We start from the raw sequence: 17,633 nt of genomic DNA, 5'->3' as shown, positions 1-17,633 counted from the left end.
AAAAATCAAAGGCAGAAGAAGTTCAATTTTTCATTAAAAGGTTGGTAAATTATGTTATTACAAATAATGGAAAACATTATATAAATGATATTTTGACTGATTATTTTACATATTTGACTGCATCATTTTATACCGCTCTATAAAATTCATTCATATTTTATAAGTTTTTTTTCCTAATATTTTACGTAATTTATTTTTCAGAGACTTAAAACTCATAATTTTTCGTGTAGCTATTAGTAAATAATTAATCAAACCAACACTAAAGGGGCTTCAACAACTCAAACAAAAAATGAAAACAATCAAAAACAAAACACATGCATGAAAAGATTTTTTTTTTCATTCTCCCATTGTTGGTGTCCATTAAAGTCATGCCTCCACCGATTGAACACGGATTTTTGTTTGTTTATAGATGAAAAAAGGAATTTCAATAATTTTGATTAAGCTGAGTTATTTCTTGTAAATATGATAAATCTATGCTAACCAAAAATCTGAATTGTCTTCTATGAGAGTGTCCATGAATTCATGTTCATGCAACATCCATGCAATCCTGTTTTGTCCATTAGACAAAAGTACATTTTGAATTCAGTTTTGTGTCGAGATCAATGCTTCAACCATAGAAGAAGAAAGAGAACTTTTATACGGGTGTAAGAGCATCTCCATTGAGGGTTCAATGGAGAGGTTCACACGCTTTTCGAAAAAAAAAAAATTAAAATATTATAAAGATCTGAACCTGTTTCTTGGAAGTTCACTGCAGTGAACCCGCCTCTTCACTGTAGCGCGGGCCCCACGACACGTGGCGGCCCGCGACTGGTCCAATTTTTTTTTTTTTTTTTTAAGAAAATCAAAAAGAAAAAGAAAAAATTTAATAATAAAAAATCAAAAATATGAACCCCAAAAGGGGTTCATTGATGGAGATGCTCTAAGACTCTAAGGTTCCGGCAAGCGAAAGAAAATTCAATGAAATAGTGGAGAGAGAAATTGCAAGAACGCCATTTGCTATTTCAGACAGATAAGAAACATCACACTATTGTTTCTCCACCAAGCTAGACCATCATATCTTGTATCCATGGTATTAGCTGATTCTACTTCAACCTTATCAAGTATATACTTACCTAATCAGATGCTTCAACACATTTGTTTCATATACTGCATTTGTTGATAAATCATGAAAAATACTGTGGAGCAACGACGTGTGGAGCAACGATGAGTGCTACTAAATGAAGATCCACGAATCATCGTGTTAGTAACCAAAAGAGCTGCAAATCCAGTTTTTTTTTTTACGTATCCATGTTCATACTTTAAGATATTTTATATCCATCAAACAACTTACATAAAAAATTCATGATATTTTATATGCATCAAACAACTTACGTAAAAGATTCATAATTTTTAAAATATATAATCTGAAACTATAAAAAAATATTTATTTATTTATTTATTATTATTTATTTATTTGTATTTATATATCTAATGTATAAGAGTCTAAGAATATATTTTGGAGAACTGCCATATATAAATATAATAATCACTTTAATAAATAACAAAAATAGAACTAAAATTATTATTTTAATTTTTCGAATTTTATTATATCAATTTACTTTCTGAAATTTTATTTTGAAATTCGAAAATAGTTTTTAAATTAGTTTAAAGTTTTTTATTTTAAATATTAAAATTTCGGATCCTAAACTCCATCTCCAAAATTTTGCTTCTCAAATCTCTATAATATTATTTGAGAAGTCAGTTTCTTATGTGTCGTGCTCACGTTGATTTTCATGATGGTTGATTACACGAATACCCTTAATGAATTAGTTTTAGTTATATCCAATTACCATTACTAAAAATTGTTTAATTTCCTTTTTATTAATAAAGTGTAAATTATCTTTTTAATTATAGTTTATTTATTTTAAAAAACCATATATAATAAAAGGAAATATCTAAGATATATTGATTTTGTATATAGAAAAAACGAATTTTGTTTACTTTATATTTTCCCTTAAAACATATATTAAAAAGTGAATATCTATAAATTTTCAAAATATATAAGTGTATATATATAATTTACAAACGAAATAGTTTAGATACTTTTTAAGAAAACATATTTTATAATGATTATATTTTTGATCCAATGATTTTAAGAAATTAATTTCAAACAATGTAAAGTGATCATCTATTATCATATTATTCAAATCACATGGTAAATTAAGAGAAATTATAAATTAAATATTTACCTAATTTTCATTGATAAAATTATAAAATGTATTCACAATTCTAAGCAAGTGATGATTTACCAATTATTAGGATTTAGTTGTTTTATAAATATTCATAAATATACATGAATTTTCAAATATTATAAGATATGTTCATGAATGCAACTACAACATTTTCTGTGTGTTTCTATGTCTTTAAAAAAACTTACCAAATTTTATATGATTTATCAAATATATTTAGAAATATAAAAGGATAAATTGAAATAAATTAAGCCAAAATAGTAATTTATTTTAATCTTATTAAAGTAAAAAAAAGAACAGTTGTTCAGTTTGAAATAATAAATGTGAAAACATACCAAACAAAGAAACACTTGAACTGTCTAAAATATTATGTTTGTAAGATACGTAATTAAGATAAAAACTTACGTATAAATACGACCTTTTGAATTTCTGGGTGTAACTACCTTATGAATTCGTAATCAATCAATGAAGTTTTGAAATATTTTCAAATTGGTTTGCTTTTTCAACTCTCAATCTCTCAGCATATTAATTTATTCTATATAATTTTATCCAAATAACATATATTAAAATTTTAAAATATTAGAAGTATTTATTAATGCAATCCCAGCTTTATATTTATTTTTCTCAAAAAGATATATATCAAATTATAAAAACTTGTATGAATATATTTATAAATCTAATAGAATGAACCAAATTAAATGAAAATAAAAATAAAAGTTTAATGTTAACTTAACTAAAAATTGTCGTTTACTTTGAACCTAAATATTGAGAGCATACATGAAACGATCCAAATTACTATACATGGAATCACATATCTATTTAAGATGAGAACATAATAAAACTTAATATTATTTTCATGATATAAATTAAAATAACCTAAAAATTATAAACAAATGTATAGATATTTATATCCCTATAATGATACCTAATACAATTTCCTTTATTTGTCACAAATATAAGTTATAAAAGTACTTGAAAGTTATAAATAACATATGTAAATATTTAAAAATTATTATGATTTGATTATTTTATAAGTATTTATTTTCTTGCATGAGCACGGAAGAATCATCTAGTCTAAACTTAATTAAGTTTATATTAATTATTATTATATTAATCCTACTGGTATAAGGAGATCTATATACCAAAGTTGTAATGCAATCCTAATGAATATTTCGACTATAAATAAATCAACTGCAGCATCTCGTTCGATATCCTAATCCGACGTTTAGCAAACCCTCCTCCTCAAATTTTCTTCATCTTCCCTTGTCAGCGAAACTCGTGCAATTATGGCGATCAGTTCCTTCAAGCAAGAGCATCCTCTCGGTTGGTTCCGTCTTTCCCCCTTCTTTTTCATCTTTTGATTATAACCCTAATCGACCAATCTCTGTGATCTTTGTATCTCATTCCTGGGTTTTTTTAGTGAAACATCCCAAAATCTGGTTTGCTTTAATCTTAGAAACATGTCAATTCGAGTTACCACGTTTCGTCAATTTCAATTGCCTTTCCCATAGATATTGATTTAAAAGCATGTTGAAGATTGTACTTTGTCTCTCCAATTCACATATACAATATTAATCTCTGTTTCATGTAATTGGAACTAAATGGATGTTAAAGATAATCAGTCTTTTGGATTAGTGTGTACATACATAATCTTTGATTGTAACATACTACTATTGTTTTCGTTTCGTTTTTTTTTGTGTTGCTGAGGATGATGATTGGAAACACATGATATATCTGTGTTCAAGTAGAATATTGATTGCTCTTAATGTGTTACAGAAAAGAGACAGGCTGAAGCTGCTCGTATCAGGGACAAGTATCCAGATAGAATACCCGTACTTACTACCACCATCTATCTTATTTCAAGAAAGTTTCATACTTTTGCTTATTCTCTCTTTTGATATTGTGCAGGTGATTGTCGAAAGAGCCGAGAAGAGTGATGTCCCTGATATTGATAAGAAAAAGTATGTTTCTTTTTCTTTCCAAGTTCTTGATTTTTATCATAGCTTATTGCTTAGGGATTTATATATATATATATGGCGTCTTGACTTTGAGTCATGTGGCAAAAATTTCAGGTACTTGGTCCCAGCTGATCTGACTGTTGGTCAGTTTGTTTATGTTGTCCGCAAGAGGATCAAGCTCAGTCCTGAGAAAGCCATCTTCATTTTCGTCAAGAACATTCTTCCACCTACTGGTTAGATTCATCTTCTTGTCCAATTCAAGTAACTTATCAGATCTTTTTTTCTTGTCACTGTGGAAGCTAATAGTGGTAGTGTTATCATCTTTTTCTATTGCAGCTGCGATTATGTCTTCGATTTATGAAGAGCACAAAGACGAAGATGGGTTTCTCTACATGAGTTACAGTGGGGAGAACACGTTCGGGATCTTCTAATGCGCTTGCTTGGAGCTACCATATCTCTGAACCTTGATGCCTCGGTCTACTATGTACATTCTTTCTATTTCTCGCTGCTTTGTTATGTCTGAAGCTATGAAACTTGCTTTCTTATGAACTTATGAACATATAATCATCTCTTGTACTCTTCGCTTTGCTTTACTTTGCTTTGATGCTACTACTATTAATCGCATTAGTAACCTCTCTCTAAGTCAACTTTTCAATATTATTCATTACCGCCAAGGTGTGATATGTACATTGTTGACAACAACTTGGCTATAAAAACAATCCCCGTAAATTAAGATTACAGAAGCCACTTGGCTCAGACATTGACTAATCTGATTAAAGAGTGGAGAAGAAAAGAAAAATATAATCGGACGGTGGAGAAAGAGTGATGTAGAAAAAACCACAATCATATTTGTGGCTATCGTTTCTCCATCCAAAAACAAACCTCGTCCACACCAAAATGTTAAAAACATTTCTCCTCTTCTCCACCATTAGCAGTCGATAGAGAAGCTGATTCCTCCTATGGCTGCTACTTCACTTTCCGCGAATCTAGGAACTTCCTTCTACGGAGGTTGGGGAAGTTCAATCTCCGGGGAGGACTACCACACCATGCTCGCCAAAACAACTGCGCCACGGCAACACTTTGCTAAGCTGTCACGGAAGCCAATCAGAGTACAACCAATGATGAAGAATGTCAACGAAGGCAAAGGCTTATTCGCTCCTCTAGTCGTTGTCACTAGGGACATAGTAGGCAAGAAGAGGTTTAATCAGCTTAGAGGCAAAGCCATTGCTTTACACTCTCAGGTTTTTTCTCTTCTTTCAAAATTTAATTACATCTTCTTGAAAACTTAGTTTGCAAAACAAGAAAGATACAATGAGTGTTTTTTTTGGGTTTTGTTTAGGTGATTACAGAGTTCTGCAAATCGATAGGAGCTGATGCAAAACAGAGACAGGGACTGATTAGGCTTGCTAAGAAGAATGGAGAGAAGCTTGGCTTCCTTGCTTGACATCCCTTCCTCTCTGTATACAGATCCTCTTCTTCTTCTTCTTGTTTACTCTTAAAAAATAGAAACCGCATTTTCTCATTACGAATGTTGTGTGCATCATCACTCTTGAGATAACACTACTACTCTTTTGAAACAAGATGAATCTTTTATATATATGTATATGACAAAATATCACAATCGTTCTCGGAGAAAGGTCACACAGCTGAATTAGTAGCACAGATACAATCATGTAAAACCCTCAAAACTGTCTTATAGCCTAACCATAACTTCTGAAACAATTAATAGATTCAAAAAGATGGGTAAGCTTCCTTTTGATGTAATAAATATCAATTCTCGTCCAAGGATCAGGAGGAGAGGTACTGAGACGCATGCGCAAATCCCCAGAGCTGCAGATTTTTAACAACATGATTACATGAATTGATTTACTTCAAGATTGTATAATTAATTATGTTGAACTTGATATATTTACCTCGACATTCTTCAACTCAAACTCTGTGCTGCTAGCTAAGCATTCGTTCCCAAATGTTTCAGAAGGTCCACTTGTTGCTTTCAACCTTGTTCGAGTAGAAACATTCGGTTTAATAAGTAACATCAAAAAACACGATTAATAAAAGTGGGAGTAGGTGGAGAGCCAGATGGTGCCTTACAAATCTTCGTCTAAACATAGCGCAAAGCTTCCTCCACCTCCAAAGGCCAAAAACTCGTTCATACACATGTAGTAATATCGGTTGGCACCTGCACACAATGTTACAGAGAAGGTCACTGAGTACGACATCCTTGAGGGGCTTCACTTTCTAGTTCAGGGATTATACAAAATTTACACGAAAAGATTTTAAATAACAGAAAGAGTTCACCCTTAACAAGGTACTTGCCCCTTCCATTATCTACTATACTAAAGTCTATTTTCCTTCTTTCATTAGATGGTTTATAGCAAAGTTAAACTACCTAATCAAGTTCCTGATGAGAAACAGTTTGATCGGTTATAGGGAGAGAGAGAGAGACTTGATCACATTCTCCTCAGATTTCACTTTTCAATATTCTTCCTCTGATACGAATAGTTGAGAAGAAGTAGTTACCTGTAGGTCTAAATATGCGTGGTTGACCATAAATAGTAGTGAACAAGAATGTCTGGCTTGTACCCTATCATCACCAAAACAACATGTGAGAGTAACAGCAATTAGAATATTAAGACACTGAAATGCAAAACGCCAACGAGTGTGAATATCTCATCACAAAGTAGTTATAGCAAGAAGCATGCCTGATATTTCCTCTTAGGAGTAGTTGTTAATGGACATTCAAGCAAAGCACCAAAAACTGCACCTTGTTTGTCTCCAGCAACCTAACACCATAAACCCCACAATCAGAATGTATCTAAAAAGAACATGAGAGGGAAAGCAAGGAAGCAAACAAACCAGTAAACAAGGACCAGGAAGCTCAGCGCTTTTACGAAGAAGCGTACGAAGTGAAATGCCATGCTTCAACGTACTGCCCTTTCATCCCAAACTAAAAGTTTAATACAAAAACAAAACCAAGAAGAAGAGATGGATGAAGTAATAGAAAAGATCATTCTTTTTTTTTTATTAACCTGTAAACCAAGACCCATTTGCAACCTCTAACGATGTTAGGAAGACAAGCGTGCAAGAACTCGCACAAGTTAGGAGAGATAAAAGCAGAGCTCTCTGTTAACTCCTTCATCTCCTCCCCTCCTCCACCCATCATAGTGGAAGAAGCAGCTTGTTGGTTCTTATTACAATCCTCCTCTTGTTTGCAATTCTCAACAGACTCGTAGCTGTCCGTTCTAATGGGAGGAGGAGGAGGTAATGATGATGATGATTCAGAATCTTCATCCTCGTTTCCAGCACCGAATGAGAAATACGAAGTAAACGATTTCCCCCCTGAACCCTACGTTACAACATTCAAATGTCAATTGAGATCCAAATCAGAGGGACCCATTCTCAGGAACAAGAGAGAGATGAAAGGAGATACCTTTGGAGAATCGGTGAGGGCAGAGCGAGGAGATGCAGATTGGGAAGGGGAATCGGCGAAGAGATTCGAAAGCTTTTGCGAGACCTTGTCCTTTAGAGCATGCATTGCTGCGATCGATTTTTTTTTGTCGGAGGAGACACGATGATGAACCGGTCTACAGATTCAGAGAGAGAGAGAGAGAGAGAGAGAGAGAGCCTGTCTCGCAATTAAAAAAAATCTGCAAATGATTTTCGACAGCTAATGAAAAGAAAAGAGAGAGACTCGAGTCAAACATTAACTAACCAATCAAAACAGACGATAACTAATGGGGAAACTAAACTAATTTGCATTTCTGTATTTTTTTTCCCTTCGATTCTAAATCAAAAATGTATTGAAGGAAAGGAAAATTACGAGCCCTCCCTCCATACTAATAACTTGTTGTACCTCTCAATGTTCTTTTTTTTTTACTGATCATCTGAATTTTCGTGCACTCCACTACTTATACTATAGAGGAGTCTCACATTCTGCATATGAAGGTAAAAGATTGTGGTGCATATCATGCAAAACTATCATTGTCTCCAATAAAAGATTTGAGTGAGTTCTTCTATGCTTCATCCATGTAGCATCCCACCACCTGTTATCCGATTCCTCACAAATATTAGTTTGATTTTCTTTGGATACTATAAAATTCACAATGTACAATCCTGCCCAGTCTTCATCATGTCATAATTAAGGTGTTGTTTTCTCAAGTTTATCATACCTAGCAGATTGCAAGTCAGCCTCCTCATGTGTTCCAATACATTATCTCCCAGCTCTGTACTTCTTTTTTTTAATTGCTAGATTCTGCCTTATCCATGTTTCCTCATCATCTTGAAGTTCCTGCACCTTGGTTTCTCACTCTTCTCTGATGAAAATAATTTTTCAAGGCCTCCTGCTGTGGAGTTAGCGAGGCTTGCTAGTCCTACTTTTCACGGGACACGAGTGCATTTAGCTTCAGCAATGTCCTTGAGCTCTTTCAAATGGTTGGACAAGCTCTTTAACTCCTCTGTTTAAGAACTTGCCGAAGCATCTTAACATCTTACCAAAAAAAAAGACACTTGCCAAAGCTTTGACCAAAAATAAAATAAAATTTGCTGAAGCATCCCCTTAGAAGATCAGCTCCATTGGTCCCCAAAAGAGTATTTTAAACTTTTCAATATTAATATTATAATATATTTTGTTAAATTATTATTTTTTGTTTCTTTAATACGCATCAGTCATATACTGCTATATATTGGTGAAAATTCTATGAAAAAAAAATTAAGAAAATTAATTGATTTTATTAAATTATTATTGATGAAAATTATTAAAAATTAATAACTACAGAAAATAATATATTTATTTTAGTGATTTAATATTTTTATTATATGTAAAAACAGTAAAAAGTTCATCTTTGTGGAAGGGAAGTAATACTATGCCATAGTTAGGAATTTATTTTTTAAGTTTAGAATAAATTATAAATCTCTCACCCCAAAAAATCACTAGTTTGGTTTAGACATTTTTAAATTTTGGCAAAAACCAGATGTAAAAAAAAATAAAAAATTGGCAAAAACCTAATACAGTGAAATCCTGGTTTAATTCATGTTAGCCATCCGAACTGTTTTAAATAATAGAAATATTTGACCGTTGCAAGTTTTGTTGGATTAGTCGGTTGACCTCAGTCGTTGACCCCACCGTTCTAAAAAAGCCTTTATATTTTAGATTATCTAATCTTTGATGCCTTTCTATACTAAACCACTTTTAGTCTTCACTTGAAAGATTCGATGCTTTTTTGGATCAAATTCAATGCTCTTTAAAGTTGAATTATTTTCCTCTTAGAGTTTGAGTGGGCCGGTATCAATAAACCACTTTTATTTTTTAATTTTAATCTATGCTTCTTTTTTATATATAACAGTTTTTTATTGTAATAAATTAAGGTTCCTACAAATATTCAGTTTTGCCACAATTTCCTTAGTTATTACATTAAGATCTGTTTATTTGGGTTAGATAAAGGTATGTTAAAGACCAAAACATCTCTAATAAAGATTGTTAGTGATAAATTTTTCATTAGCATATTATATCAATTACTATGAAAATGTCATTTTTGTTGTGTGAATATATTTACTCCTTCCATTATGCTAAAATCGAAGTTCTTTTAAGAAATTGTTTCAAAACAACATATTTTATGTTTCTTATGAAGAAATTATAATAAATATATATAAAAAACTGAACCTATTGAATTACTCTATTAGTTAAAAACAACTGTAAATCGATAATTAAAAATGATGGATTTATAATAGTGATAATGAATGTTTCTAATAATCTTTTTCTTCCACAAAGATGCATATGTTACAAAAAAAACTGTTCCGAAAAGATACATTTTGATATTTTAATGCATATTTTATCGAATAATAATAATTTTATATTTCAAAAACTAATTGTACTTATTAAATTATTATTAGTTTAGCACTATGAAAAATACACAATTACAAAGTATGTATTTAATAGTAAAATTTAATATGTTTTATTTGTGAACAATCTAAAACATGAATAATTTCAAAAAAAGTGTGAATAATACTAAAACACGAAACCTCTTTTTCTATGTTCTATAAACAATCTAAAACATGAATAATGTAGGTTGCACAAAAGTTTTTTCGAACGTCCGCTTCCCGCTTTGGATCAGAACTTTTGGGAAGCTTATGGAATCTTACTTCCAAAATGTTTTTAAAATTTTCTCTTAAAAACACGTTTGAAGCTTACAATTCTGTTTTAGAGTCACACTTACATTCTTTTTAAATACAATATCATAAATTAATAAAAATATAAAATCATAGTTATTAATTTATATAAAATTATAGTTTTAATTTATATAAAATTCAAATTTAATAGTAATGAAATAGAGATAATAGAAATATACAAATGTTTAAACTAATACTATAAATTATCTTTATGCATTGAATTTTTTATTAAAGATATAGCATATATTGAAATATATTGTGTCAATTATTTATGAAGTATTAAAAATAATTAGTTTAATAATTTCTTTTAAACTTAATTTATGTGTATTTCCACAATTTTAATATGAAACCATTTCGAAAATATTATAAATGAATAAATGCTTTATGTTAAATTTAAACTATACAATTTTTAATCTTAAATTTTATAAAATTTTCTTATATATATTATATACATGTAACCGATGAGTCATCATTAAAAGTAATTATATGTAATATTATTATAACCAAATTTAACATTTCTCAAACTTTTATTAAAATATGTTTAAGCCAAATTGATTTTATAGTATAAGAAATTTTAAAGGGCTTTTTATATTCCTCTAAAGTCTAAATCAATGTAAATATTGATTGGCCCCTTGACAAATTATCCTATTTCTGCCACTGCCCCAGACAGCGAGCTCATCCCTGGTCTCCAAATGACAACCTCTGAGGCAGAAAATCCTGACCCCATCCTCTCATAGAACCATGAACCTCAAAGAGCCACCTCCATTGAATGGATTGAACCAACACGACCACACCAACACGATCACACTGAAAAGCTTTGTATGTGCCACCAAACCTGCTCAGAGCCTTTACTAGAATACAAAAGAAGTATATGGCAAAGAAAGCAAAGTGGAAACAAAAAGACCTCGACAAAAAAGCAAGTCAATGATTTTTAAGAGTATATCCAATTAATTTGTTTTTTCCCTTTTATAATAGCATTTATAGGTGAAATTGTTTCATTTCACCTCTATTTTTTGTTCTATAGTAGAGATCTCTATTTTTTTCCTTTATTTATAGATGAAGATATAGCATTCCTCTAGTTTTAATTTATATTTAAAAAAAAATATTTTAAAGGTGTACATTGCAGCATATATCACCTTTATTATAGAGTTTTTTTATTCCATAAATGAAAATAGCAAAATAAATTGGAAAGAGGGAAGAAAGAGGAGAGATGATAGATTTACATTTTTTAATTTCCAGCCTCTTTTTAAATATTACTCTATTTTATGTACAGATGTGTGTACTGTATTATCATCTTCTTCGTGTGTATAATCATCTTATATATAATTTTCTATTATGAAACATTACGGTGAGTCTAACAAGGCAAATTCTAAGCTCAAATATTTTCAATAAGAAATGTCAATTAGAATATTTCGTTTTTTTTGAAACTTAACAGTGAATAATATAACAATTATAATATTTTTTATAACAATTAGAATATTCTTTTTTTTTTTTTGATATCTCTGGTGTCTGGTCAGCCACTTTCCCAAATATCCCCCGAAGGGGTCCAGCGCCCCAGCAGTAAGGATGTTAAATCGCTGTGGCCGGGTTTCGAAGCTGGGTGGCGGGCACCTCAGCCGAGGTTCCATTACCACCGAGCAATTAGAATATTCTTATTCACGATGAATATGGCGATGCAAAATTTTTCACTCTTTAGAGCCCGTCCCTAAAAACTGTTGCGTCTCACCCGTATATGACTTGCTCATTTGAAGTCCATGTGATTTGTTGGTCCCGCTTCTTAAAATATGTCGGGTGAGATTGGAAGGACGATGCATAACCAATACTCCAGGTATCGAACTCTCCAATAATGAACGATTTATGTCCAAATAGTCCAATACTGTACTGTTTTTATATTACTACATACGTGTGAATGCGCTGTGTTTAAGTCGTTTTATAGAAAGATCAAAGATCTAAAGACTAGTGGGGATTGCCATTTATGGAGGTTCAAAATTATTTACAATGAATCCAACAACCAACCATAAAGTGGCCCCGACCCCATTGATACTTATCTCCTTACAATTTGCCTTTTATTTGCCATGATTTTCCAGTTTTAACATAAATTTCCTCTTTTTCTATTGGCCTAGGGTTATTTGACTTTTCTCATTTCCTCTGCCTCGTTTTCTTTAAATAGATGGCATACATGGTAACATTTCATTCATCACTTCTCCATACAACAAAATATTATAAACAAGTTGAAAATGGCTTCCAAGGCATTAGTTTTGTTGGGTCTCTTTGCAATTCTTTTCGTCATCTCAGAAGTTGCCGCGACATCCGAAGAGCGGTCATGTACGTTAACTCTCTTTCATATTTTGAGTCTAAATAGATAACATTTGTGAAGCTAACTGAGCTTGAACGTATGTTGAATGTTGTAAATTTTACTTTTCTTTTCGTTGGAAGTTTTACATAAAGCCCAAAATGATTGCAAGGATACTTTCATCCAACTATTTCGTCCCCTTTAAGTCAGGAAAGTTTGTCGATATTTGGACTTAATTACTCAGGTCCAAACATATGAGTATGTAAGATATGTAGTCATGAAGTCTTATTATGCGTATCAGGACCATCTCAAACATTTAAAGCAAAATTTATATAGAAATTATATACAATGTTGTGTACCATATCTTTAAAGTTTAGTTTACAAAAAAAAAACATATCTTTAAAGAAACGTTATATATATGAGTATATATACATGTTCTAAAAAGATTTCAAGAGAAGATTTTAGAAATCCGGGAAAGGAATGCACATCTGTACGTGCTAAGTATATATCTTTGAAATAATGTGTTGCTTTGATTTGCACAGTGAAGTCAGAGAGTAAGGATACTTTACAACCTGACCATGACCAATATGGTGGTGGTGGCCGCGGTGGCAATGGAGGTTACAACGGAGGGGGAGGTTATAACGGAGGAGGAGGATACAATGGAGGCGGAGGATACAACGGAGGAGGACACAATGGAGGAGGAGGATACAACGGAGGAGGACACAATGGAGGAGGAGGATACAACGGAGGAGGCCGAGGAGGAGGATACAACGGAGGAGGCCGAGGAGGAGGTTACTGCCGCCATGGCTGCTGCTACAGAGGTTACCGTGGCTGCTCAAGGTGTTGCTCATATGCCGGAGAAGCTGTTCAGACACAGCCCGGCCACTAAAAGTCGGTAATGTATTAACCACCACCATATATGCAGTTATGTGTCTTTATGAGTACGAAAACCATCGTGGTGTGTTTGTAATGAATAATGATGTAAGTGACTTTTAGAGAAGGCCAGGATTGATTAAGAGGCCAAATTATGAGAATAAAGTTTGATTATGTAATGTCATTGCGTTTGAGTTGTTATCTTTCGTGGCTGTCATAATAAAATCGTTTGTAGTTTATGATATTCACTTTCAGTTTCGTATATCGTGTTAGAATTCAAATTTTAAGACATGTTACTTATATATTTTTGGATAATTTTCAAATAAATTCTAAACCTAATGACCGGATCAAAAGAGTGATTGATGCACGTTGCAAACACTAAGAAATCACGTATTGGCACAAACACAGAGTCACTCCATGGCCCGAGATTATTTGATGGTCACGAGATTCCAAATTAACGATTCTAAATCTGTGAACCGATAGATTAAAATTGTATCTCACACTTGAGAACCTAGAACAAGAACAACTCAACTCAGCGAACTTCTTTGAAACCAATGGTTTCTATATTAACTTGATTGATCAAAATGTGATTTTACAGAAAGTATTTTCTCAGCTTCCATTGGGATAGTACAATGATTCTAAGAAACTCATTTGAGCAAAGAAATTCTTAAAGTAAAGAAAATGGATATAATTAACCAATGATAGCGGAATCAGCAAAAACTAAGGTATGTGAAGTTGACTTTGTATATGGATGGTATAGGTGGATAAGTGAGCTTCTTTGGATCATTATGTGAGAAAAGAGTTGTTTAATGAAAAAATATGTCAGATCTATACGACATATTGGGACGTAGAGGCCAGAGGGTGCATTGATATGGGGATTGGAAACAATGAGATGGTATCCAAGGTATCGAGTGCCTACAGGAAAATAGATATAGTGGACATTATAAAACAGATTGAACGAGAAATAGATAAAAGGGTTGGTGTTGATACAAATCGAAAGGACATAAGCATAATGAAAAACTAAGCAAGACTGACGGACCATTTCATTCTCAGCAAAAACGTGGAAACTCATACAGACGGAGTAACTGTTGTATGAATCTATGATTGGTAGCTTTTAAGTCTTCACTAAAATTTGTAGCCCCTGAGCTATAAAAAATTGGTAGCTTTTAAGTCTTCACTATTAATCAGTAACATAATAAGTCATTGTTACAGTCTCACTATTGGCTACAGAAATTGATCTTGCTAATACCTTACTAGTGGTGCTATAGATTAGATATGAATCCATTTAGCGTTGGCGCTGAGGCAATGTGATAGATCTATTGCCATCTGCTTCCTGTCTAATATTAGCTGTAGATGTGTGCTATAGCTACATAATAATCAGAACTATTTTAGTATTGTTGTGAAAGTGTGTTTTATTATTGAATCAAAGTGTTCCTTATATAGGAAATATATGGCGACATGGGCCTAAATACAATAGGCCATAAACGGGCCAAGATTACAAGTAAATATCTAATGGGCTGGACATCCATAAACATAATATTCATAACACTCCCCCTTGGATGCCAGAACCATATAGAGCTTGTAGTGTGCTTAATGTTGCCTCATTAAAACCTTACTCGGAAAACCCAGTGGGACAAAACCGAAGTGAAGGAAAAAGAGTACAACACACACTACTCCCCCTGTTCTGGACCTCCGTTCTTCAAGTCTGGCGCATGGACACTTTGATGGTTTAGCTTCATGGGCGCCAAGTCTTGAACTGGTCCTTCTGTTGCCATGTCCCAAACGGATAGGTATACTTCATAGATGTGTAGTTGGTGTAGACATGGTGAAGAAGTCGGCTAACATTTCTCATGACTGAACTTGTAGTACTTTGTGCTTCTTCATCATTCTCCAAATGTGTATAACCTGTTTGAGACCTTGTAAACCTGTAACATTTATTAAAACCAAACAATCCCTTTTCTTTTGGGTTTGGTTAGTATAAATCAATCTCAAACTTTTAGTTCCTTAGAAGGTAACTTAGGATATATTGATCATGTCTCATTGTCTCATGTTCGGACATGCCAAATTTATCTAAGTAAAGTGCCAATAACACTTATGGCAGGGCACGTGTATGGCTTTAGTATCAATGTCTTATGATCTGAACATATCCATAAAACTTATCCGACCTAGTATGGCTTGCCATATCAAGGCACCAATCATATTAATACATTTCTTTTGGTCGGATGTGCATAAGTCTTAAAAGTACTTATGTAAAGTCTTTCCTGGACCAAGGACACATGCCTTGTCCATAGCCATACCACGATTTGAATATAGTGGTCACTGGAACCGGTTTAGTCGGAACATGATCGAGGGGATCGAGCCGAAACGGGGCCGGAACAAGACCGAGATGATTACATGGTCCATCTTTCTTAGATAAATTTCGACCATGAATGCCTTAGTATATCCATGATCTACTCGGATCATGCTATGTCCATTGTGTGTGTCCCGTTCATAGCTTTTGACCAAACTCTTCATGAACCTTCTTTATTATATGTCCATAACTTGTTCATGAATGGCTATCATGCTATAATTTGATGTTCATCAAAACTAAGCCACTTTTGGATCAATATGCCGTTCCCCTTACTATGGACGTTTCAGGTCGGACAAGACCGAAGGGAACGGATCGGAACGGGCTGGACTAGAACCAAGATGATTAAGGTCGAACTAGGTTGGACGTGATCCTAGTTGATATGGGTCTTTGGTCGTGAATCTGATGGATTCATCCTCTTATTCTCTTTTGACCATATCACATTCTATTCTTGGTACTTTGGATCATAGATCTCAATACATATTCATGGCTATCATCTCCACTATAGATCATTGTATTCTTATCATAGCCTGTCCAAGAATCAATCAATCTAATCATCTTTTCTTTAAGTATGAACACAAGGAATTTCCTTCATAATATAAGTATAGAGTGTTCAGGGACGTTCTTATAGAACTCCTTTCACTAAGTATTACTTAGTCTTATCCTTTACATGCATTATATGCCTTATATGCAGCTGCCTTTCGTTTCTGTCCATGAATAACTTAGGAACAAAACTATTCTATGACAATTTATTTTCTCATCTTTCTGATACTCTTATCATTTCTTTATCCAGTGATCAATCATGTTGCTTACTACATTTCTCTTTTCTTATATCCAGACCTTTATCACTTTCGGATTTGTAGTAGCATCCACCACATAGGAGTATATCTCCTTATAATATGTTCCTTGGTCTTTGTGAGTATCCTTGTGTAATCAAGCCATTCCTTGAATGCTTTAAATAGGAATATGAACACCTTAGTCCATGTCTCACGATTTCTTTTCCTTTCCCACACAGGACCCATTTTCACTGGTTTTATCTTATCAGATGGTGTTTCTATATATGGCCAATACACCCATCTCTTTTATAGATTCTTTGAATCTTTCTTAAACCCCCACAGTTTCTTTTAGTCTATGAATGCATTCTTGTATTCTCGTGGGTTTTGATCCTCGCTTATATCTTTTAAACTCAAGTGCTATTTTCTTATGCATCTTTATCTTTTGTGTATGTATGTGTCGACACTTCTTTTATAGTGTTCCATTGTGTTCCAGACATGAACTAATCGATTAGAGATTTCATTCTTACTAAGAACATTTATTACCTTGCAGTTTGGCGTCCCAAACTACATGGTCTGGTACCTTAGATGTTAGCTGCGCAGCCTTATCTCAATGTCTGGTCTGGTTTCCCTTATGACCTCAGATATGTCATTTCTATGCACCTTTCTTTTCATTTCCGAGGTTCCTTATCTTATGGAACATATTGGTCTATCTTTAGACTCTATAGCAACTTGATTATGTCTCTTCTAGGACATTAATTTCGTGGTGCTTAAGCTGGTATGACTTAGTCATTCTTTTTCTTTTCTTTTCGGGTCTAATCTGTCTGGCATTCTTTTAGCTAGCTTTGTATGATCTTTCTTTGGACGTCTTAAATCATATTCTCTGGTCCGAGGATCTTGCCAAGACAAGGATGGTTGATACCATTCCATTTCTTTATACTTGTACCAGCTTATTTCTTTCTCCCCCTGATGTTGGATAGTCGGATTTAATCATGC

The 17,633-nt window shown here is 33.0% G+C and overlaps 4 protein-coding genes across 5 annotated transcripts; 3 read left to right on the top strand and 1 right to left on the bottom strand.

The window, feature by feature from the left end:
* The first annotated feature begins 3,391 nt into the window (after positions 1–3,391).
* LOC108805402 (autophagy-related protein 8d) lies at positions 3,392–4,870 on the top strand. The gene is made up of 5 exons (XM_018577438.2): positions 3,392–3,551; positions 4,005–4,060; positions 4,137–4,189; positions 4,301–4,419; positions 4,523–4,870. Exons 1-5 carry the CDS (start codon positions 3,515–3,517, stop codon positions 4,615–4,617), a joined length of 360 nt encoding a protein of 119 aa, XP_018432940.1. The 5' UTR covers positions 3,392–3,514; the 3' UTR covers positions 4,618–4,870.
* Positions 4,871–4,962: 92 nt separating this feature from the next.
* Positions 4,963–5,783, top strand: LOC108805401 (protein PROTON GRADIENT REGULATION 5, chloroplastic). The gene is made up of 2 exons (XM_018577437.2): positions 4,963–5,427; positions 5,526–5,783. Exons 1-2 carry the CDS (start codon positions 5,146–5,148, stop codon positions 5,628–5,630), a joined length of 387 nt encoding a protein of 128 aa, XP_018432939.1. The 5' UTR covers positions 4,963–5,145; the 3' UTR covers positions 5,631–5,783.
* On the bottom strand, positions 5,756–7,858 carry LOC108805399 (uncharacterized). 2 transcript variants are annotated; one of them, XM_056986180.1, is made up of 8 exons: positions 7,617–7,853; positions 7,216–7,532; positions 7,043–7,115; positions 6,889–6,969; positions 6,707–6,770; positions 6,278–6,365; positions 6,100–6,184; positions 5,756–6,016 (listed from the first exon to the last, which is right to left on the bottom strand). In XM_056986180.1, exons 1-8 carry the CDS (start codon positions 7,719–7,721, stop codon positions 5,975–5,977), a joined length of 855 nt encoding a protein of 284 aa, XP_056842160.1. In that variant the 5' UTR covers positions 7,722–7,853; the 3' UTR covers positions 5,756–5,974. The 2 variants fall into 2 exon arrangements, 1 of the variants encoding a protein (XP_056842160.1); XR_008934376.1 differs by having other exon boundaries at positions 5,977–6,016; positions 6,273–6,365; positions 7,617–7,858.
* A 4,658-nt stretch (positions 7,859–12,516) lies between these two features.
* Positions 12,517–13,761, top strand: LOC108857325 (glycine-rich protein 3). Its single transcript, XM_018631302.2, has 2 exons — positions 12,517–12,676; positions 13,187–13,761. The coding sequence occupies exons 1-2, from the start codon at positions 12,589–12,591 to the stop codon at positions 13,531–13,533; spliced, it is 435 nt and encodes a 144-aa protein (XP_018486804.1). The 5' UTR covers positions 12,517–12,588; the 3' UTR covers positions 13,534–13,761.
* The last annotated feature ends 3,872 nt before the right edge of the window (positions 13,762–17,633 follow it).

The sequence above is a fragment of the Raphanus sativus genome, chromosome 5 (genome assembly GCF_000801105.2).
Source record: "Raphanus sativus cultivar WK10039 chromosome 5, ASM80110v3, whole genome shotgun sequence".
NCBI classification, from domain to species: Eukaryota; Viridiplantae; Streptophyta; class Magnoliopsida; order Brassicales; family Brassicaceae; genus Raphanus; species Raphanus sativus.
Note: the sequence above shows the minus strand (reverse complement) of the source record. Positions and strands in the feature narration are given on the sequence as shown.

Coding starts and splice junctions, on each gene's coding strand:
- LOC108805402 (XM_018577438.2), top strand. CDS start 3,515: ATGGCGATCAGTTCCTTCAAGCAAGAGCATCCTCTCG. Junction 4,190..4,300: donor CCTGATATTGATAAGAAAAA/GTATGTTTCTTT, acceptor CAAAAATTTCAG/GTACTTGGTCCCAGCTGATC. Junction 4,420..4,522: donor GAACATTCTTCCACCTACTG/GTTAGATTCATC, acceptor TTTCTATTGCAG/CTGCGATTATGTCTTCGATT.
- LOC108805401 (XM_018577437.2), top strand. CDS start 5,146: ATGGCTGCTACTTCACTTTCCGCGAATCTAGGAACTTCCTTCTACGGA. Junction 5,428..5,525: donor CCATTGCTTTACACTCTCAG/GTTTTTTCTCTT, acceptor GGTTTTGTTTAG/GTGATTACAGAGTTCTGCAA.
- LOC108805399 (XM_056986180.1), bottom strand. CDS start 7,721: ATGCATGCTCTAAAGGACAAGGTCTCGCAAAAGCTTTCGAATCTCTTC. Junction 7,533..7,616: donor CCCTCACCGATTCTCCAAAG/GTATCTCCTTTC, acceptor GTTGTAACGTAG/GGTTCAGGGGGGAAATCGTT. Junction 6,970..7,042: donor TTCCTGGTCCTTGTTTACTG/GTTTGTTTGCTT, acceptor TTATGGTGTTAG/GTTGCTGGAGACAAACAAGG.
- LOC108857325 (XM_018631302.2), top strand. CDS start 12,589: ATGGCTTCCAAGGCATTAGTTTTGTTGGGTCTCTTTGCAATTCTTTTC. Junction 12,677..13,186: donor GACATCCGAAGAGCGGTCAT/GTACGTTAACTC, acceptor TGATTTGCACAG/TGAAGTCAGAGAGTAAGGAT.